Below are 22,135 nucleotides of genomic sequence, written 5' to 3' on the forward strand. Positions count from 1 at the left end.
TAGTGCCAAGGCAGCGGCGACATCATCAATGCTCCCATTTATGGCTCATCTGTGATTTGCCAGGTGTTATGCAAGTGCTCTACCCTCTGTCCTACAATCCTTACAACCAATCCCATTTTTCTGATAAGAAATGGCCCCTGTGGTTTGGAGAAGCAGTTACTGGTCCACAGTCAATGAGCTAGGAAGCAATGGAGCCAGGATTCAAATATAGGTTGATTCCAAGGTCTCAGCGTTCAGAATCCCTTTTAAGAAACTGGAATTTACGAAGACTGAACTTCTTCTAACACAGGTCATTTGCACTAAACAGTCATTCTACAAGGATGCCAATGCACAGTCTTCACAACTGATTTTTCTTTGAAAGGCAAGGGGAACTTTGAAATTGGTAGGAAATAAACAAACAAACCTCCTTCAGGCCTGTGTTCTTAGTCCTAAGCAACCCCATTTTGATCACGGTTCACCGAAACACATACTAAATGTCAGCACAATCCCATCTGGAGCCATCCATCAATGAGTACCTGCGACAACAGGAGGGGTTTGGGCTGAACTGCCCTGCAATTAAACCTGCTCCTGTCGAAGCACACCGATTAGCCAGGTACAACTTTAATTAGACTTCTGGGCTTCTGCCAGAAAACGCATCCCCACAGAGCTGAGTGCCAGGTACTGAGGCACGCACTTACCAGGGCGCTGGGTGACGGGTCTCATAGCAGATGACGGCGTTAGGAGACTGGCCAGGGAATACAGCCACACAGCTGCCTAAAACACCTGCTTCTCATGAAGGAGAACAAACAGAGGGTGACTCGCTCCAGTGCCCCCAACCTGAGCAGACTTCTGGCACCTGAGCCAGAGATGGCAAACTTCAAAGACAGAAAGTTCTCTCTCTCATCCTTAACCAGACAGACACACACACACATACACACACACAGAGAGTCCTGCACAAGCACACACTAAAAGGAGAGTCTTAAGTCTCTGAGGTTAAACAGAGCATCAGGGTCAGAGACATGAGGGCAGTGAAGCGAGACTCCAGACAGCACTCCCGTTACAGACAACAGGGGTCACGACACTGACTTGGGAATCCCAGTTGTCTCATTTACTTTCTTCTGCGAAGGCCTCCTGAATTTCCTTGGGGGGTATGGGTGCCTCTGGTGGCAAGGAGGTATATAAAATAATACAGGGGCCCTGTCTGTGAGATCCTCCTGTTTTGACCTTCCTCGTGGTTAAGATTCCCAAAGTGCAAACCAAAGCTTGTATTCGCCAGAGCCCAATCACAGTGCCTGCACCACTGCAAGTGCTCAATGAATGTGCTGAATACACAAATGAAGGAGCGACAAATGACAGCACATGCTGAGACAACCGGCACGGGCCACTGCAATCACAGGCAATTAAAACCAACAAACGTGACTGACTCCCGCAGCCCAACGGGTCGGTGTGCGTGCACGACCAGGCACAGTGCATGCATCCGCCCTGATCCGAGCTGCCTTTGCGCAAAGCAATTGTCCCCCTCCGAAGTGCTTAAGAACGGGCACAATGAGATTGGCATCCAATGTTTTTGGCTTTGGCAAAGGATGGTTTGATCACATCCAAAAAACAACCAGTTGCTTTTCCATCAGAATTCAGGGACCATTACAAAAACTAGGGCTGCTTGACAGGGGTCCTGGGTGCAGGCTTTAAGTCAGGGCTCATCAATGAACAGGGCTGTAGTATTTCCAACTGACTTTGTAGCTTTTGTAGCTGTAGTCCCAGGGACTGCACACTTCAATACTTACAAGTTTACCGACATGGGTGACACTGATCCGGCCCTGTGCACAGCTGCTTTTATCGAAGGGGGTATTGTTGAAGACCCCATGCACCGCTCAGAGTTTTCTTCATAGAAACCGATCAGAGCCAATTCTTCCCTGAGGCTCAGTGCCAGCGAAAGCTGTCTTTTTATCTGAACACGCTCATAGTGCAGACACCGGAGACCTCATAACGGAATTTCCCTTTTTACTCTCGCTGCCAGGAGCCGCTAGCTGAATGTTAAGTCCCCTCTTCAGCTCTGAGAAGGGCATCGCAGCGTGAACTTCTACGTGCTCATGCTGTGGTTCCATTTTACCGGGCACCCTTTTGTTTCCTTAACCCTAATGCCTTTCTCTTCATTTCCACTCTCCTTTAAATAGTACGCTTTTCTATGACTTCTGCACATGGTTTTGAAACATAAAAGGGGACAAAGGACAACTTAAAATTTTTCAATTAATCCAAATATTTCAAGTTGATCTTGAGAATGGACAAGGAGGTCTTCAAAATGTTCACTGAATGTGTATTATGTGTATTATGTGTATTATGTATGTATGTATAATGTGTATTATGAAGAAGCTACACATGGATTTCACTCTTATTTGGCATCAAAACAAACTTACCTTTTAATTTCATTTTCCCATGAACTGTCTAAAAGCCCCTTTGTAGAAAGCTGAATGTGTATCAATATTTCTTTCTGCCAAAAGCACAGTTTTCTTACCATAACTACTGATGGTTTGGCATAGGCACAACACAGTGTCTTAGCTGGATCCACGTCACACATGTAGCACTTTCTACACGATCCTGGTCAGGTCATTTAAATGAGGAGTCCTAGCTTACTCTGTAATAGGGGAATAACTCTCTCTGTGCCCAAACACAGGGTTGTGGACATCACTCACAAAGTGTACAGTCCAGGCTGAAAGCTCACGCCTCTTTTTTTCTATCATCCCGGGCAGTAACTGTCACATCCAAAGAGGGTATTGAAAGCAGAGCTGAATGCAGATTGTGCTTTGGACATCCTTCTTACCAGTGTTTTCTTTCTCCTACTTGTGGGATGCAGCAAAGTTCAAACAACAGCAAGCTGAATATTCAAGAGCTCTTATGGGTGAAGCTTCCATATGCACCAACAAGACAAGCCCTAAAGACCACACGTGGGCATCCCCGTGACAGCTAACAGCTCCTTCTCTCTTCCTGAACCCTGACCTCTCAGAGCCTGTCTCTCATGTCAAGGGAAGGCATTTTCTCACCTTCTTCTCCTGGTTTACCCTCACCCATCCATCCTCCAGGCAGCCATTAGTCTGGTCCTACTGCAAATCTGACCCCATCAATCCTCTGCTTAACTCCCCCTCCGCAGGAGTCGCGCTGCCTAGAGGTCACGTCCAAGCTCCCAAACCTGCAGCTGAGGCCCTCTGCAAGCCCACTTTTCTCCAGATCAACTCCTGCCATGTCCCTAGCAGCCACGCCCTTCACTACTGCCCCGAACCACACTCTTCCTCCTCTGAACTTTCACCTCGACTGCTTGTCAACCTTTACCAGTTCAGGAGTTACTTTCCCAGGAGCCTCCTCCAGTCTTTCTCACTATGTTCCAGGGGCAGTTTGTTCTCATCTCTGTGATGGGCTTGCCCCCATGCCCAGGAGAAGGCCTGCAAGACATACTGTGTGTGGCTGAACGTAGAAATGGATTCCCTTTCTCCACCAGGGCAGAAACAGAGGCCACCAAAAGGTCTGGGTTTTTGTCTGATGTTTCCATCCGAAAGCAACCCCAGCAGGTGTGGCAAGGTGAATGAAACAACCTACTCAACAGAAACAGCCAGCAAGACAGGCAGGGCCAGCAGGTTGGGGCTCTACCTGGGTATCCACCCTAGCCCCATGAAGAAGAAACACCACCCCAGCAAATCTCCCAGCCTCTCAACAAGCCAGGATCTGGAGCAAAACATTCCTGTGAGACGGACACAGCCAAATTCTTTGGCCACAGTCAGAAGGCAAGCAGAATCACCACTGTGTTGCAATACACATGCAAGAAGGAAACCCTGGCCAAGTCATCTTGTCAGGAACACATATGTGACCTGATGCACACAAGCAGTCACAAAGAGATGCCAGGAAACTCTGAGTCACAAGCATGCCCACCTGAGACAGGCATTTAGAGTGCACAGCTGCTGTTTCGCTCTGCCCAGTGCCCTGTCACAAACACTGCTTCCTCGCTGGGTACCCCTCAGCCGTTCCAAACATGTGGCTTAAGAGGCAGCTGCCAATGATGGTGCACACAGACACACTGGCTGGTGTGCCCGCATGTGCACACACACAAAAGTGCACATGACCCGAGCTGGCCTTCTCAGCACCTCACCCTTCTGGCCATGCTGACGGGAAGACAGTGGGGGTAGCAGAGTGTGAGAGTCCTCCTTCCTCTTCTCCAACACACTGGGAAGATGCGGTTCCAGCAGGGCTGGCAACGAGGGGTCCCGCCATTCACAACCGAAGGAAGCAGATGCAAGAGAAAGCAGCCAGCTCACAGACACAGAGTCTGGCCTGGCTGTGTGCCAGTGCCTCCATCCTTCCAGCAATTTAGTTACACAAGGCAATAGGCAATAAACTTCCCTTCTCGCCACAGTTAGTTCAAGTGGGGTTTCTGTCACCCACAAGGAAGTGCTTCCACGGCAGACTTTGGCTCAATCCCTCCCTCTTGCTGTCATTGTCCTCATCCATTCCTTGCCAAGTGTTGTGTGACTCCTTATGAAGACGTAAGCATGTTAGACAGGGATACACGTTTTTATCAACAGCAGGCAAAATTCTTTGAGAAGCACCAGGGTTACATGAGTATAAGTGAATTACAGAACCAACAAACGATATCTGAAAACAGAGAGCGGTGTAAGTGAATTACAGCAGATCTACCTGAGGGAGTGCTAGAGAGACATTTCAAATGCTCACCAAGAGCAAGTTACAATGTGAAACCATTTACATATGACATGAGTATATGTAATTGTGTTTGTGTTTGTGTGTGTAGGTTCCACCTCCACCAACCCCCGCCATCCAAATTTACTGAATGAACACTTCCGTGATAGCAGTGAGGAAGTATTGGGAGAGAAACTATATTAAACTAAAAAACCTGTTAGCAACACTGAAGGATGTAAGAATGGGTTATGAAACCTGCGACTCTACAAAAGGATCAGGCTTTTCTTACCTAGAAAGGCACATGACTCAAGTCTCAGCCTTCTCCTCCCAACCAAGAGTCACCTCTTCCCTGAAGTTCTCCCTGACTACTCCCCATCCCACGAGGATTCTCTGTTCTGAGTATGTTACATCCATTAGCTCTGGACTTTTTAAACCGCTTTGCATTTTGTCACATACAACATTTTCATTTCCCTTGGAGAAACATCCAGAAGTCATGCTTTGCATTTCTATCAGCATTTAAATAAGATACACTCGGTGTTCAATAACACTGAATAAATAGAGGGAACAGGTATTTTAATAGTATGCAATAAACTGGTACACTCCAATATTGCCAGTGGCAGCATAAACTGGGCCAGCTCTTTGGACAAATAATTTGGCAGCATGATTAACCAGTACAAAACATTCATACTATCTGGCCTAGTAACCTCACGCCTCAGAACATATCTGGGACTTTTTTCTTCTTTCAAGAGAAAATGCCCTTATGCTCAAAGATGCACACTGCGGCATTAAACAGTCAAACTGCTCAACAGGGAAAGTTATCAAGTAAGGCCCATGAGGTCACTCAGTGAGAGCATGCACCCTATAGTCAGCCACCCTGGAGCCACGCAACATGGGAAGGTGTCTGTGGGAGAGAGGTGACTGAAGAACAACAAACAGAATTGAGTCTCTGCTTAGACCACAAGCCCAGGTACACCCAGACTGCAGGGCAAGACTGCTTTGTCAGGGTGATGGAACTGGAGCTGGCATTTTCTTATTCTCCTACATTTCCATTATTGCTCTCTTACTGTTTGTGGAAAGTTATGAAGACACACCAATACTTGCTTTTCAATGTTCACTTCGGCATTAACACTGGGAGTTCAACCTATGGACCCTGACATGCTGCAACCACAGTCCCCAGCGCACTAACTCTGGCACCGGAGCTTCTCCTGAGCCCTCTTCCCTGCTGGTTCTGCCTGCTCTGACTCTCGGGCAGATCAGTGCCGTTCCCCAGGGCACTGCATGATCACTCAGACCCTGACCCTCTCCTACCCGACTACGCCAAGGTTATGTATCTGGATGCGACTCTCAGGAAAGATTAAGTTAAAAGATGCTGAATACTGAAATTTAAATATAATTGAAGTTTAATACACCTACCAAAATCAGGGAGAATTCTTAAACACTAATACCCAATGCTGAAGAGAACCTTAAAAAGAGATCACACAGAAAAACCTGGTAAGATCTTTCTGGAAAGCCATTTGAGTATATCTATATGAAAATGTTTAAAATATTCGTATTCTCTGGCCCAGTAGCCATACCTCTATCAGAAATAATCAGTAGATAAATATTTATGGACAAGGATGTTTGCTGCAACATTTGTTGTAAGGCAAAAGAAGTGAAATGACTTCAATGTCCTACAACAGGGGAAGATTTAAACAAATTGTAACATATCCAAGTGATGAAATAGTGTGCTGGCACCAAGCAAAAAAAGGATTTCTGAAGAACATTCATGACATGGCAGCACACCAAGGAAAGAACAGTGAAGAAGAAAACGCCAGATACGAAAGTGCATTTTCAGCTCGACACCAATAACGCACGTGCGTGTGTGAGACAGAGACAGGACAAAAGGAAGGAAATGTCCAACAGCTAAGCCCGCTCGGGTCTACGTAACGAGAGGCTGAGTGAAGTATCCTCCTTTTTACATTTCTCGGGTTTTCTCCGTTTTCTGGCTCAAATATCACCCCGCAGCCGCAGACAGCCCACACGACCCCCCGCCACGTGCAAGGCCCCCACGAGAAGAGAACTCACGTGGATGGTGTGGTCTCCCTTGCTCTTCTCTCCACGGGCTTCCTCCAGGGCCCTCTCCAGCCTCTCCCTCTCCTGCTGCAGGTCGCCCAGCTCCTGCATGACCTTCCTCATGTCCCTACGCAGCCTGTGGTTCTCTGTGCTCTTGCTAAGGTTTTCTGAGTGCAGCTCAGCCAAAAGGGCTTCCTTCTGGGTCAGAGCAGCCTCATAGTCTTCAGGCTCCTGGAGGAGAAGGGACAGAGGCCAGATGAGCTGATTTTCATACTTCATTAAGCAAACTGAGAAATCAGCACAGATTCTCTCACCTTGGGAAAAAAAAAGGGAAAGATTAACAGAGACAATTTTCAGAATAATATGGAGACTTTAAATTAACATGGAAAAATGGTTATGTTATGATGCTAATGGTAAGGGGGGAAAGACCACAGTTGTATAAAAGTAGTATTTTTTTAAAAGACTAGGAGACAGGGGCCAGCGCTGTGGCGCAGCGGGTTAACGCCCTGGCCTGAAGCACCGGCATCCCATATGGGCGCTGGTTCTAGTCCCAGCTGCTCCTCTTCCAACCCAGCTCTCTGCTATGGCCTAGGATAGCAGTAGAAGATGGCCCAAGTCCCTGGGCCCCTGCACCCATGTGGGAGACCAGGAAGAAGCTCCTCGCTTCAGATCACCACAGCACCGGCCGTTGCAGCCACTTGGGGATTGAACCAGCGGATGGAAGACCTCTCTCTGCATAACTCTGACTTTCAAATAAATAAATAAAATCTTAAAAAAAAAAAAAAAAACTAGGAGACAAAGCGCGAAATGCTACCAGAAACTGTCTTTGGTGAGGTAGGAATGTAGTTGATTTTTTTCCTCATTTACCTGTATTTTTAAGTGTTCTATGATAAGTGAGGTTACTCTTAACAATTTTTTAGCTATGTCATTTATTTTAGGAGGCAGAAAAATTTAGAGTTTCCCTTGAAGAGCAGAGACAGGTCCAAGCACTGGCGACAGCAACCTTCATCGCGATGGCAGCAAGGGAGGCCAAAGGCCACCTGGAAGGCTGTAATTTCAGCAAAGTTCAAGAGCTAAGTGTGTCTTCAACATCTTTATTCCATTAATACACAGTGCACCTGAGAAAACACCTACGTGACTCTCAAACACACAAAAATGCTTTAATCCACCAAGAAAAAGATTCAACTAAAACAAGTTCTCATTTAGGAAGCAAGAGTGTTTTAACAAGCTATCTGGCGAAGAGCAGGCTATGAAACAGCACTCTTCAAAGTCACGTGGCAAGAAGTGGCCACGTCCCTAGAAGCCAGGAAACATGCTAGGAGAAACGTAAACTGATACAGCCCCCTGTAGCCAGATTATCTGAGGGTACTTCAAAAAGTTAGCAAATGAAACCAAAAGATAGTAAGTGGGGCCAGCGTTGTAGTGCAGCAGGTTAAGCTGCCATGTCTGCCATGTCTGCAATGCTGGCATCCTACATAAAAGCCAGTTTGAATCCAGGCTGCTCCGCTTCTAATCCAGCTCCCTGCTGATATGCCTGGAAAGCAGGATAAGATGGCCTGAATGCTTGGGTCCCTTGCTACTCTTGTGGGAGACCTGGATGAAGCTGCAGGCTCCTGGCCCAGCCCCAGCCATTGCAGCCTTTTGGAGAGTGAACCAGCAAACGGAAGCTCTCTTTTCTCTTTGTGTGTGTGTCTGTGTCTTTAACTCTGCCTTTCAAATAAATAAAGACAATATGCATTTTTACGAACTTTTTGAGGGTTCCTTGTAAATATCAAGTGTGTGTGTGTATGTGCAGTACTCGTCTCAGTAATTCCCTTCCTAGGATTCAATCTCAGAAAAATCCAAAATATAGCAGGAAAAAAAAAGTCTCATATATAATAATCACCTATCACAGAATTACTTCCAACAGTATAACAACCTCAACACGCAGTAACACAAAAATGAATGCGCCCTCATTTTTGTGTTACTACATGGCGGTGCTGTGGTATAGCAGGTAAAGCCTCTGCCTGCAGTGCTGGTATCCTATATGAGCGCCGGTTTGAGTCCCAGCTGCTCCACTTCTGATCCAGCTCTCTGCTATGGCCTGGAAAAGCAGTGGAAGATGGCCCAAGTCCTTGGGCCCCTGCAACCACGTGGCTCAAGGTTTCAGCCAGGCCCATTCCTGACCGTTGCAGCCATTTGGGGAGTGAACCAATGGATGGAAGATCTCTCTCTCTCTCTCTCTCACTCTCACTCTGTCTCTAACTCCGCCTTTCAAATAAATAAATAAAATCTTTTTAAAAATGGATAAATAAAGTATGATAAAGTCACAAAAAGAAATCTTAAAATGATATTTACAAAGATTAACAACATGGAAATATTTCTAAGTTGCAATGTTACCTGAAAAAGCAGAAGACCAAATTGTAAATGATTTTTTTTTTTAAATCTATGCACAGAAGAAAGTATAGATGGGAAAACATCAAAATGTTAATAGTGGCTGGGTGATTTCCAGATTTCCCATTTGTTTCTTCTTTCTAGTCTTTGGAGGGAAAAAAAAAAAACTGGAAAAAAGTAATCTACGCAAAAGAAAATAAACTCTTTTTTTTAATCTGTTCTTTTAAGCAGACTGAGGCTCAAGATTCAGAATTCGAAAGCACATGACACAGGCTGTCCAGGTCACAGCTCACACCATGGAATAAAGGCCCCACTTCTAGGCCCTGCCAGGAAATCCATCTCCATCACCATCACTAGGTAAGTCTTAGTTTTTCAGGAGAGGGAGCTACAACTACTGTTAATCTGGGGGCCACGGAGCTCTGCCAGCCCTGGGTCACCTGGACCCCAGCATCTAGTCTCCCGCACCCTAACTGCTTTCTAGGACACAGCAACACAAACAGAGGGTAAACACTGCTCAAAGCTCAAAGTAAGTTGTAAAGCCTGTTGGGTTTTTTTAATTCCTTGGAAATCAAAATTTTTTTAAAAAGTGAGAAACCTAGGTCACAGGGCCAAAAATTAATTTAAAAAGTATGTGGCAGTGCTTATTTAAATAAACTAAACAAACAAAAGAAGGTAAATAATGCCCATAAAATGCTCACCTTAAACAATATTTATAGCTACCTTTTATTACACACTGATTATACATGCAGAGCCATGCCAAGTGCTTGTATATGCCTTACATCTCTATTTCTCAAACCAACCCTACACACATCACTTCCCCCATTTAAGTAGCTGAGACTCGGCACCGCTAAATGACGAGCCTGTCACAAGATGATAAGTGATTAAATCTGGGACTCAAACGACTCCAGAGCCTGTGTTCCTTCCACAGCACCACACTACCTTGCCCTTACCGTGAAGATTCCAATGAACATCAATAAACTCGCAAGAATTAAAACAAAAAGACTGAATTCGAGGGGAGAAGGCTAGAGACAGGAACACCAGTTAGGGACTGGTTAAACATGGTTATTATTAATAGTTACTATAAAGTGATGAAGTTCTATAGGCTTATCATGTAAATAATGATGACAAAGCCTCTCTAACAGTCCAGGCTTGTGAGTCCGGCACTTAGGGCAGAGGGTAAGATGCTGCTTAGGACACCCACAACCCATACCAGAGTCCAAGTCCCTGCTCTGTTCCTCCAGCTTCCTGACAATGCACACCCTGGGACAACGAAGCAGATGACTCAAGTGGCTGGGTCCTTGCCACCACGGGGGAGCCCACATTGAGTTCCAAGCTCCCAGTTTTGACCTGGCCTGGTCCCAACTGCTGCAGGCACTGGGGACATGAACCACTGGACAGAAGTTCTCTCTTTCAAATTAATTAATTAATTAACTTTTAAAGATTTATTTATTTATTTGAAAGTCAGAGCTACACAGAGAGAGAAGGAGAGGCAGAGAGAGAAAGAGGTCTTCTGTCTGCTGGTTCACTTCCCGACTGGCTGCAGTGACCGGAGCTGCGCTCATCCGAAGCCAGGAGCCAGGAGCCAGGAGCTTTTTCCAGGTCTCCCACACGGGTGCAGGGGCCCAAGCACTTGGGTCATCTTCTACTGCTTTCCCAGGCCATAGCAGAGAGCTGGATGGGAAGTGGAGCAGCCAGGACTCGAATTGGCACACATATGGGATGCCGGCACTGTAGGCAGTGGCTTTACCCACCTCACCACAGCACTGGCCCCAATTAATTAAATTTTTAAATAAATACCCAAGCTCAAAGAATTCAAATTCACAGATTCTATCCATTTAATAAAAAATATTTTCAGGGCCAGCACTATGGCACAGCAGGTGCCAGCATCCCATATGAGCACCAGTTCACTTCCCAGCTGCTCCACTTCTGATCCAGCTCCCTGCTAAGGCACTGGGAAAGCAGAAGATGGCCCAAGTGCTTGGGCCCCTCCATCTACATGGGAGACCCAGATGAAGCTCTGGCTCCTGGCTTCAGACCAGACCAGCCCAAGCTGCTGTGGCCATTTGGGGAGTGAACCAGCAAATGGAAGATCTCTCTCTCTCACTCTCACTCTAACTCTGCCTTTCCAATAAATAATATAAATCTTTAAAAAAAAAAAAACTTTCCATATTAAATTTTCCTTAAGTAGCTCCTTGAGAAATTTCTTTAGAGAGCTTTTTATTGTATTCTGCATGTCTCCCAGGTGGCAAATATTTGGCCCAATAAGACATGGTCAGAAACTGAAAGCCAGATGTAACATTAACCAAATCATTCTTGCCCATTGTGCAGAAGATGGTAACTTTAATAAAGAGTCAGAAAGCCCAGCTTTAAGACCAGTTCGGCCGGCGCCGTGGCTCACTAGGCTAATCCTCTGCCTTGCGGCGCCGGCACACCGGGTTCTAGTCCCGGTCGGGGCGCCGGATTCTGTCCCGGTTGCCCCTCTTCCAGGCCAGCTCTCTGCTGTGGCCAGGGAGTGCAGTGGAGGATGGCCCAAGTCCTTGGGCCCTGCACCCCATGGGAGACCAGGAGAAGCACCTGGCTCCTGCCATCGGATCAGCACAGTGCGCTGGCCGCAGCGCGCCGGCCACGGCGGCCATTGGAGGGTGAACCAATGGCAAAGGAAGACCTTTCTGTCTGTCTCTCTCTCTCACTGTCCACTCTGCCTGTCAAAAAAAAAAAAAAAAAAAAAAAAAACCAGTTCCAGCTGTGTGACTTGGGAGAAAATGTTACCTTTTGGAGAATTAAGTAGAGGGCACACAGAAATCTGCTACATGTGAATCTACCATTGTCTCAACTTAAAAAAAAAGACTGGATGGATCTGTATTTCCTGCCTTGGCAAGAATGTTAGGTTAAAAAAAAAATGCTATCAAACAAAATACATACTATGATTCAAATTAACTTTCAAAGTTGATTTGTATATCTGTACAAATATGCACTGAAGAGCCAAGGCATTAACAATTCAAGTGAATATCTTTGGAGGTAAGTTTATTGATTTTTATCAACTTCCTCCTACTACATAAAGTATTTTACAGATTTCCTACAACGTGCATTTTTACTTCTATAGCTGGAGGGAGAATGTTATTTCCAATTTGGAAATACTTTTTGAACAAGTATGAAGGTACAACCAGCCAGCCCACATGTAACCTGCACAGTCCTACGTGTAACTGGAATTCACATCTCTGTGCCTCTGCACTTGGGCAACTGCTCCAAGGGCTTAAATCCCACTTGCTGTTGCTGCTGTGTAGGCCTCACGCCAGCTCCGTCAAGTGTGGCTGCTTTATTCGAGCTGCAATTACTCTGCACCACGTGACAGCCCAAAAAGGTCCCAATACATAAAAGAATGCATTTACCAATGTCTGTGGGACATTCAAACTGCATCTACCGCAAATGAAATAGTGCAAGTGTATCATGTGCTTTTTCTCACACACACAATTAGAACAGTAAAATGAACACAGCTTTAGAGACAGACTTGAGTTCGAATCCTGATGAAAACATGCTCAAGTTCCCAAATCACTGTCTCCTTGGGTAAAGACTAAACGAGGGTTCCCCAGAAAGCCAACCTGCCGTGGATAACCTGAGGAGTTACAGCAAATCCCCCAGAAACCTGGCCAACACTGTGCAGTGCAAGACCTCAAAAACCATCCTTAAAGTCTTTTGACTGGGACTGAGGGTTATTGAATTTTAAAAAGTAGGTAATAAATCTGGGTAACATTTAAATCCACAAGACTCCTTTCTTTCCTTTGGGGCGCCACATAACACGGAAAATGCCACCTCACTTACAGGGATGGCTGCTGTCTCTCCCTATGAATTGCCATTTCTTTAACTTTAACAATTTTGTTTAAAAAATTGCTATTTTTTTCCTTAAGCAACGGAAAATACGGATGGTTCTCCTAAGACTTCAGCTTTTGAAGCTTGTTATTTATTTTTTTTTTTTTGACAGGCAGAGTGGACAGTGAGAGAGAGAGACAGAGAGAGAAAGGTCTTCCTTTGCCGTTGGTTCACCCTCCAATGGCCGCCGCTGCAGCCGGCGCACCGCGCTGATCCGATGGCAGGAGCCAGGAGCCACGTGCTTTTCCTGGTCTCCCATGGGGTGCAGGGCCCAAGCACCTGGGCCATCCTCCACTGCACTCCCTGGCCATAGCAGAGAGCTGGCCTGGAAGAGGGGCAACCGGGACAGAATCCGGCGCCCCAACCGGGACTAGAACCCGGTGTGCCGGCGCCGCAAGGTGGAGGATTAGCCTATTGAGCCACGGCGCCGGCCCAGCTTGTTATTTTCTAAGCAAGGGGAAACCCCCAACGTTAACTGTAATCTCAGCTCCATATGATCAACTACTGCCAAAATGGTGGGAGAAGGCAACTCTGAGATCCCAAAAGCAGAGATTGCCTGTGCTCCGGCGTACCATGATTGAAACCAGGTGAATTCAGTTATTCCTATTGTGAACCAAAACTCTGCCAAAGATTTGACCCGAGACATGAATCTCAGAAATCAAACAGTCTTAAATCAGATTTAACTTCTAACTTCTACTTTGCAACCAAAACCAACATCAGTACAGGGGACAGAAAGACAGCATTGCAGGCAGTGTTCCATTTTGATAATGGAACTTTACTGATTAAGTTACTCGTAAATAGGCGTGAACTCTAAAGGGAAATGAGAGACATGGGAAAATATTACAATAATTAAAAGCACAAAACTAAAATGTAGAACAAGAGAGGGAAGGCCAGGGGGGGTGACCAGCAGGAGCCCTGGCAGTACAAGGTTGGGGGACAAAACAGAGAAAAAGGTCAAAGACATCAAGGCTGGAAGGGTCCTGGGAGGCAGCAGGTAGGACTGCAGCATCCGGGGAGGACAGGTATGGGACATCAGGTGAGAAAAGTGCAGGCTGTCTGGAGGGAGACCGGTTCTGGGGTCCAGTCCTGCTTCTCTCATCAGGTCTGTGCCCCTGGGAAAGACACGCGACTCTCACAGTAAAACAAGGATATTAACAGCGCCTACTTCACAGCGCTGCTGCGTAGATAACTGAGATCATCCATGGGGAATGCTTAGGAGGTCTTGGCACAAAATATGTGTTCAATAAAGGCCTGCTGTTATTTGCAATTACTACATTTAAATCTTGGCCCTGCCACTTGCTAGCTGTGTGGCAGTGAAAAAGCTGCACACCCTCACTGAGCCTCAAAACCCTACCAACACAAGGGGATGGTAACCACCTTCCCCCACAGGGTTGGGAAGATTAAATGAGAAAAATCCACCTATCCTGCACTGTCTGAAATTTGGCACCGAGTAAACTCAGCATCCTCAACTCTGGGGGTGGCTGTCATCATCACTATATTGAGGAGGGGGGCTGGAGAAGCCCCCAAAGCTGGTAGAGAATTTCCCTCTAATTAGACCAAGCTAATTCTGCCACTAAAGACCACCCACAGTTTTCCTTATTAAAATCATCCAGGTTTCAAAGTCCTGACCTCACCAGGAGAGAGAATCAAAGAGACAGCCACTTAAACCAAAGTGAACACTTACCTGTAATTTCTGGGCCTGTGCTTTCTGTGGGGCCTCTCTGGCTTTAGCAAAGGCAGCACTGAGTTCTTTGATTTCAGCGTTAAGTTGTTCAACCTGGGGAAAAATAAGGAATAGCAGCCAAGTATGCAACTGGGCTCTCCTCTCTCTGCACACCCCAAAGGCTCCTCCTGCTCACTGTGCAGAGCTACAATCAAGGGCTTTGCAGCCAGAAAAGACCTGACTGGGACTTCAGGATTGGCCATTTATTAACTGGATGACTCCAGGCAAGGTATTTAACCTCTCTGAGACTCAATTCCATCCTCTGTAAAATAAGGATTCCGCCACTCACCCAACCCTAGGGTCCTTCAGATGAAATGAGGTGATGTGTATTGGTGCTAAAACAATGCCTGACTCATACTGTTGTTATTATTAGTGTCCAAATAGATGACCCACCCAACAACCTGGCCTGGCCATCCCCATAATTCCACATCTTCTAATGACATTGTCCTATGGCCCAGAGTCAGCCACAACTCCCATGGCCACACTCTGGACTGGGTCAGCACCAACAACTGCTCCACCACTGAGACTGAAGGTCTCCATTTTCAGCTGGGCCTTGAACTCCCCAGACGATTACCAAGCACGACTTCTAGTACCATGAGCCAAGTCTCTGGGGCTGCAGACGGGTGGTGATGTCAACTAGCACTGCCTCGGCTCCTTCAGCACCAGTCTCCTGGGCAGTTTCCTACATCTGCAACTGCCCCCGCTGTCTCCTTTGTGCATTCCTCTCCCTACTCCAAAATCATGACGTCCCCTATACTGCCATCCTCCATCTCCTTGGAGAAGGAGGTCAGTGCTCAGAACCTTAACTCACACCTGCACATCAGTGAATCCTGATCAGCCCCTTCAGGCCTGGGCTCTCTCCACGCATGAGCCATGCCATCTACCTGCCTCCTGGACATCTCACCTGGATGGTCAGGGGCTCCTCCAAGTCAGTACTTTCTAAACAGATTCATCACCTCCACCACCCTCTCCCTCTAACCTTCACATGCCATGCTCTTGGCCTTGAACTTGGGTGCTGACACCACCACATCTGGTCAGGCAGCTTTGGCCGCCCCTTCTCTGAAGTCCTACATCTAATCATCAGTTGTTCCAAATTTAGTTCTAACCTTTACTTGTTTCTATTTTCATTCCTTGAGTCTCTCTTCTGGAACCCTGCATTGCTAAGTGCTGGGACCACTGCTCAAAGTCAGCCCTCCCTGGCTCTCACAGAGGCTACTGGCCTCCCTGCCTCTGTTCTCCCCCTCCTGCCGCTCACTCTCCAAATACAGCCAGAGACCTCCCTAAGACAAAAACGGGTCCCAGCCCCTCCTCCTCGCCAGCCCACAGAGGTTTGCCAGCCGGCCAGGCAGTTGCAGAAGCCAGACTCCCCTCGCTGCCAGGCCGCCGGCGACTCCTCCAGCTGCATCTCTGGCCTTAGGAGTCTTGCACATCGTGCTTGGGTAACCCCAACTGTGTGAGCCACACGTGCTTTTCAGGTTCCTTCCTGACCTAACGCCTTGACTGACGATGATCTCCTCTGCCTGGAAAGCCTCGGGATCTCAGTTCCCTTCCCAGCGAGCTCCAACTCATCCTTTCAGACTCAGTTCAGGCCCCAGCTCCCCACATACACACTAATCTCGATCAGCTCCCCGCCCCGCCCCATCACAGCGCCCAGCACTCTTCTTCCCCAGCAGACTCGCGAGCAGAGCTGGGTTTCTTCTCTGCATCAGCGCCTCCTCCCACAGTTCCTGGGACACAACAGACTGCTGTCCCAACCACTGACAGAAAACAGCCTGGACCCGTCAGCCACCACGCGATACCCCAGGAACAACCACAGGGCTCTCTAAGTGGTTCACAGCCACAGCCTTGCCTCCCACCGCACCCTGACCTCAATTTCCTGTTTCCTTCTAAAGATGAGACCCGCCATTGTCCAACACGGCAGCCACTGGCCAGGTGTGCTTCCTGGCTCGTGAAACGTGGCTGCTCTGAACGGAGCTGTGCCTCAGCACAACTGGACTTCAACAGTCCTGAAGAACACATGCCAAACGCTTCATTGTCACTTTTCTTTTACTGATTACATGTTGAACGGCAGCGTTCAGGAGATAAGTATCATTAAATTAGCTTCACATGTTTCTTTTTAGTTCTTTTAATGTGACTATGAGAAAAGTGAAAATTCCATACGTAATTCATCAAGCAGCACCAGATCATAAGCTCTAAAAGAATTTCCAGTTGACTAGAGGGCCCTCTGCTCACTTTCTGTACTATCTCAGCTCGGTTATAAACTTTTCATCTAAAGCTAAGAACTCAGGGTAGGACAAGCCAGGCTCAGAAACTAATAAAGAAAAATCTCACTTCAAGTATATCAGACATACCTCTTTCTCCTTTGATTTTAATGCCATGGTTAGACCCTGAATGGCTTTATCCCTCTTTAAACTATTTTTCTTCTCTGTAGCAATTTCTCTTTCTTTCTCTCTCAGGTCCTCCTGAAGTGCCTAAATTAGATTAGAAAAAGATTCACAAAGTTGACGCGCTCCGACCGAAATGCACTGTAAATATATCTTTAAGAGCACACTCAAATGCAGTTATTCTATCTCATTCCTGTCAACCTGTGATTAATGCTCCAAGTCGAGCTGAACGCAGTGGCATCAGCTGCGAGTTACTGCGCTCCCGCTCACGGCAGCAGGGCTGGGCGAAGGAAGGGGATCCGATCAGTTAAGACGGTGGCAGCTAGTCCTGAGGGCAGGACTGCAATGCCTTCTGGAATTTGAATACAGTCACGCAGGAGTCTTTGAAACCGTACCAGGTTATTTGGGGGGAAATAACAGATCATTAATTTCATGCCTTAATGCTACAAAAGCTGGCCGAGAGTTTGGTTTGATGGAGACTGAGCTGTACATTTCTAGTCCAAGTTCATTTCTAAAGGTAATCACTGCTGCCTCCCTCCTGGGCCGTTGTGAAGATCAAATGAGAGAATGGATGTGAGAGCGCTTGCTAAGCTGGCAGGCGTGACACCAGCGCTGGCTACGGGGACGGGGACCCATGGAGGACGGGCTTCAGAAGCAGACCGGCAGATCTGAATCCCGGCTATGCCTGCTCCCAGCCATGTGCTCCAGGGCAATGACCTCGCCTCTCTGAGCCTCAGGGACCACAAATGCAAAACAGAGCTGTTGCAAAGGCTGAGAAACCAGCTCCATGGGCACACAGTGGCATTTAGGAGATGACAGCCACTGTCACACATTATTAGCTATCGTACTCAGAAGAAGACAAGAGGCACGAATAGGATAACTTTTCAATACATTTTTAAAAATTGTATCAACATACCTGGATCTTCTCTTCAAAAGGACTTCTCTCCTTCTGACACTCCTTTTGTGAAACCTAAGAGAAGAGAAGAGCTGGTGTCCAGAAGAAGCCCACGACCCAGCAGCCTGCCCAGGGTCACAACAAGCCCCTTGGTTACTGACTTGCCCCTACTGCCGGGGAACTCATCTGAACACCATCCCTCCTTGCCTCCTCCCACTCAAGCCCACCTGACCTGCGTGGAGACAGATGTGAGGGCAAGCAACCCAGCAGAGCTTCCACCAGGTGTGCTGAACAAACAAAAAAGGCTGAGTGAGGGATGGCACCCAGAAGATGGGAAAATGGGTAGGAGGACCAGCAGGAGTTGACAGCTGATGGCAGGTGAAAACTAAACTGCCGTGGCCAACAGGGACCCTGCTCCACATCGAAGCCAGGACGCCCAGGACCACCCAGAACCCCCTCAAGGTGAATGTGCATCAGGGTCCAACCAGACTCAGCTGCACGGCCCTGTCCCGCCCGCCCGCCTCTTGCAAACAGCTTGCCCTGGAGGCTGCCAGAGGGAGGGAAGAAGCCTAGGAGGTCTTGGGGTCTGCTACTAGTGACACCCCACTTTCACAGGCTGGGAAAAAACCTACAAACTTGCCGAGCCTGTTTCTAAACTCAACAAGGGGCCTGAGGTCTCCCCCTGGCCAGGGCGCTGGGAAGACTGAGTGCAGTGGGGCACTGGCCCCCGAGTTGCCCAGCACAGGTGAGCTCTTAGCTTCCTCCCCGCTGCCTCCCAAGTCTCCGGCCAGAGCTGGCCTCAAGCCTGCCTCTCAGCACGAAGGCACTGCAGGCACATACAACGCACCAAGGAAATGCAAAGGATGAGACAAAGTCCCCGGGCAACAACAAAGCAGTGCCGTTCCACAGAGGTGAGCAGGTAGGGACTGCTTTTCCCCAGCCCTTCACGTGAACAGAGCTCCCCCACAAGGCAGTTTCCGCCAGCCGCAGGCCGGGCAGAGACCCCTCCCCCCACGGCGGAGTCTGATGCGCTCCAGGCCCTTCGTGTCCCGGCACCTCACCTCCGCTCCTCTCTCCTCCTCTTCCCCTCGGCGTGCCCCAGGTGCCACGTCCGCATCAGGAGATGCCATCTGAGACTTCTCCTCTTCAAGGCGCTGAATTAAAGCTTCTTTGCTCTTCAAAGACAGCTTCAACTCCTCAATCAGTCTAAAGGAGAACAAAATTTAAATATTAATTCTAAGCTGTTCTCGGAGCTCAGTGGAGGCAGAGGAGGTAGGAAATGGGGCCAGGCATCTTCAGAACCGACGTGTCTAGTGAGTGGACACTAATGGGATTGCATTTTGCACGTCGGAGATGAAAAGCCAGACTCTGGATGACACAAACTGGTCCCCCGGCTCCGGCCTGACCCCGGCCGGTCCCACTCAGAGTCGCCAGGCTACATTCTGCTCCATCACACCCTTGCTCAGGGGCCAGCAGCACTGGATCCCTCAGTTTCCCAGCCAAGGAATCTCCGAGAGAAATCTATCACCAAAGCCTAGGCAAACACAAGCAATAAGGCAGAGCTGTCCCAGGGAGTGTGGGACACAGGGACTCACTCCTCAAGGCTTTTCAGAGCAAAGCTCCAAAACACACTGCCTCACCGGACAACACAAGGCTTCACGGCCCTGGTTCTCAGGGCTGACAACAGCTTCGGTCCCCTCTCTTAAAAGAAACCGTCACCCTCTCTGTCACCATTCAGTAACCTCACTTCCTCTTCCCTTCCAAAGCCAGGCTGATCTGTGCCTCAGTGCCTTCGCATGTGCTATGTATTCCCTCTACATAGAACGCCTTCCCACCCCTACCTCCACCTCCACCTGATAAACTCCTATGCATCCCACCATCTCCCCTCAAGGAAGCTTTGCCAGCCCACAGCGCAAGGACCTCATCAGGGCGAGCTGAACACATCCTTCTCTGGGCCAGCAAACAGCCCCGCATCGACGGCTCCTTGAGCGTGGCAAGTGATTCAGCCTCTCCAAGACTGCCCTTCCTCAGCTGTAAAATGCGGATAGCGTGCCAGTGTGGGCTGGAGAAAAGCTGCTTAGAACAACCCTACACGGCTCCCGGCACAATTCAATCAATGACAGTTGCTACAAGCACTACTTTTTTTTAACATTCAACAATTAGCACGTTTGTCGAAGGAACCCTCAGAAGTGCATTTTTGTAGCTAAGCCTAGAAAGCAACTTCGTTTGGTTGAAAACCAAACCAAAACAAAACAAAAACAAAGGCCTGAGCGCCTGGCAGATCTGCCCTGGTGAGGCAGGAGCTTCCCGGTGAAGGGGAGGGGGAGGCGAGCAGCTGAGGTGCCAGCCACACCAGTGCAGTGCCCCAAACACCTGGCAGAAGAGTAAGGGCGCCCTCTAGGGGTCCAGCTCTGAAATCCTCACGGAAGTAGACAGGTAAAAAGACTGAACTGTACACTTTAAATGGGTGCATTGTATTGTGTGTACTTTACAGCTCGATAAAATTGATCTTCTTTTTAGTGACTTTACATCAAGTTGTAGAGTGGGAACGGGAAAAGAGGATCAGGCCTTGTGGGGCCTGGGGCTGACCTGAGGTACCAAGCCCATCCCCAGGGAGCAGCAGCCACCATCCAGCAAGATGCTGGCCCCACACTGCCAGGCTTTCCAGAGGGCCTGGAAATCCAGACGCCTAAGTGAAACTTCAACTTTCAAATATTGACAGCTAATTACAGCTTTTTTTTTTTTTTCAATTTTTATTTAGGGGGACAGGGGAGCCTGAAACTGCGAGGCAAGAACTCAACCCACATGGGTGGCAGGAGCTCAATTACTTAAGGCAGGAACACTGGCCCTTCCTTAAGTCCCTCTTCCAAAAAAGATGAGAAGCCACGCTCGGCAGCACACGCTACAGGAACCACCATCACCATGACACGTGCAAGGTTCTGCTGGGCAAGGCATCCTCATCCGACTCCCGGATTCCCCAGGAGCCCTCCCTGCCCCACATCCAAGCAGAGCTGCTCCCTCCCCTGCTCTTGTCAAAGCGCAGAACCCTGAACGTGCCCCTGTCACAGCAGCTATCACCACCCCCAGCCATCCTCTACCAGGGGCGACCCAGGGAGGCAGGACGGCGCCCACGTCTCTGCTCTCGGCATCCCCACCACGGCCATGCTGAGCAGCAGCTAAGGAGTGACTCCAGACCCTCTTCACCCAAGCCCAAAGCCACATCACAACCACCCCAACTCCTCCCACGTGCTCACAGACCCCTCGGCCCCACAGCTCCAGCAGAAAGCAGTATCTTCGCATGCCCTCCATCCACAAACACCTCTCCTCAGCTGCCCCCAAACTCAGCAAACTGCACTACCAGCCCCACAGTGGCTCATGCTCGAACCTGCAGCTCCTTCCCTCATCTCCGAATCCACTCAGTCATCAACATCAACCCCTTCAGGCCCACCACGTCCCTTCTACCGTCCATCCAACTCCACCTGTTTCTCTCCATTTCTAGTTCTGTCTCCTCAGTGCCAGTCACCATCACCTCTAGTCTGGACTTCTGGGTCAGCCCGAGAGCCAGGTCCAATCCAGCCCCAAGGCCAATTCTTCCCCGACAGGGCAGCCAGAGGCCCCTCTGGAAATTCAAATCTAGGGGCCAGCATTGTGGCATAACAGGTAAAACCGCATGTGACACCAGCATCCCATGTGGGCACCAGTTTGAGTCCTGGTCGTTCCACCTCTGATACAGCTCCCTCTTAATGCACCTGGGAAAGCAGCACAAGATAGCCCAAGTGCTTGGGCCCCTGCATCCAAGTGGGATACCTGAATGCAGCTCCTGGCTCCTGGACTGAGCCTGGCCCAGCTCCGGGCTGCTGCAACCATTTGGGGAATGAACCAAGAGATGGAAGATCTTGTTCTCTCTGTCTCTGTCTCTGTCTCTGTCTCTAACTCTGCCTTTTAAATAATAAATCTTAAAACAAACCTGATCCCGTCATTCCCCCCAGCAGATGAGGAGCTCAGAAGTGGACGGCAGGCCTGCTGGGGCGAGGGGCTGGGTCTGCCGCGCTCTCTCCCAGGTTTAATGACCGCTGTGCTGAGCAGAACACACTTGGGAAATACCAGACAGAAAAACACGAGGGTGCAACCAAACCAACGAACTCACGGCTGGGGCCCTCTCGGGCCTTTCCAGGAAGTTCT

The 22,135-nt window shown here is 48.5% G+C and overlaps 1 protein-coding gene across 1 annotated transcript in view; it reads right to left on the bottom strand.

The window, feature by feature from the left end:
• The window catches only part of CDK5RAP2 (CDK5 regulatory subunit associated protein 2), a 207,464-nt gene that overhangs the window by 134,105 nt on the left and 51,224 nt on the right, over window positions 1-22,135 (bottom strand). Inside the window, exons 8-12 of the mRNA XM_017350098.3 lie at window positions 19,015-19,159; window positions 17,975-18,028; window positions 17,026-17,145; window positions 14,636-14,728; window positions 6,724-6,942 (exon numbers count right to left, since the gene is read on the bottom strand). Coding sequence (XP_017205587.3) covers window positions 6,724-6,942; window positions 14,636-14,728; window positions 17,026-17,145; window positions 17,975-18,028; window positions 19,015-19,159 — 631 coding nt within the window. The remainder of the gene's footprint in view (window positions 1-6,723; window positions 6,943-14,635; window positions 14,729-17,025; window positions 17,146-17,974; window positions 18,029-19,014; window positions 19,160-22,135) is intronic.

Source organism: Oryctolagus cuniculus, chromosome 1 (assembly GCF_964237555.1).
Source record: "Oryctolagus cuniculus chromosome 1, mOryCun1.1, whole genome shotgun sequence".
Classification (NCBI taxonomy): Eukaryota; Metazoa; Chordata; class Mammalia; order Lagomorpha; family Leporidae; genus Oryctolagus; species Oryctolagus cuniculus.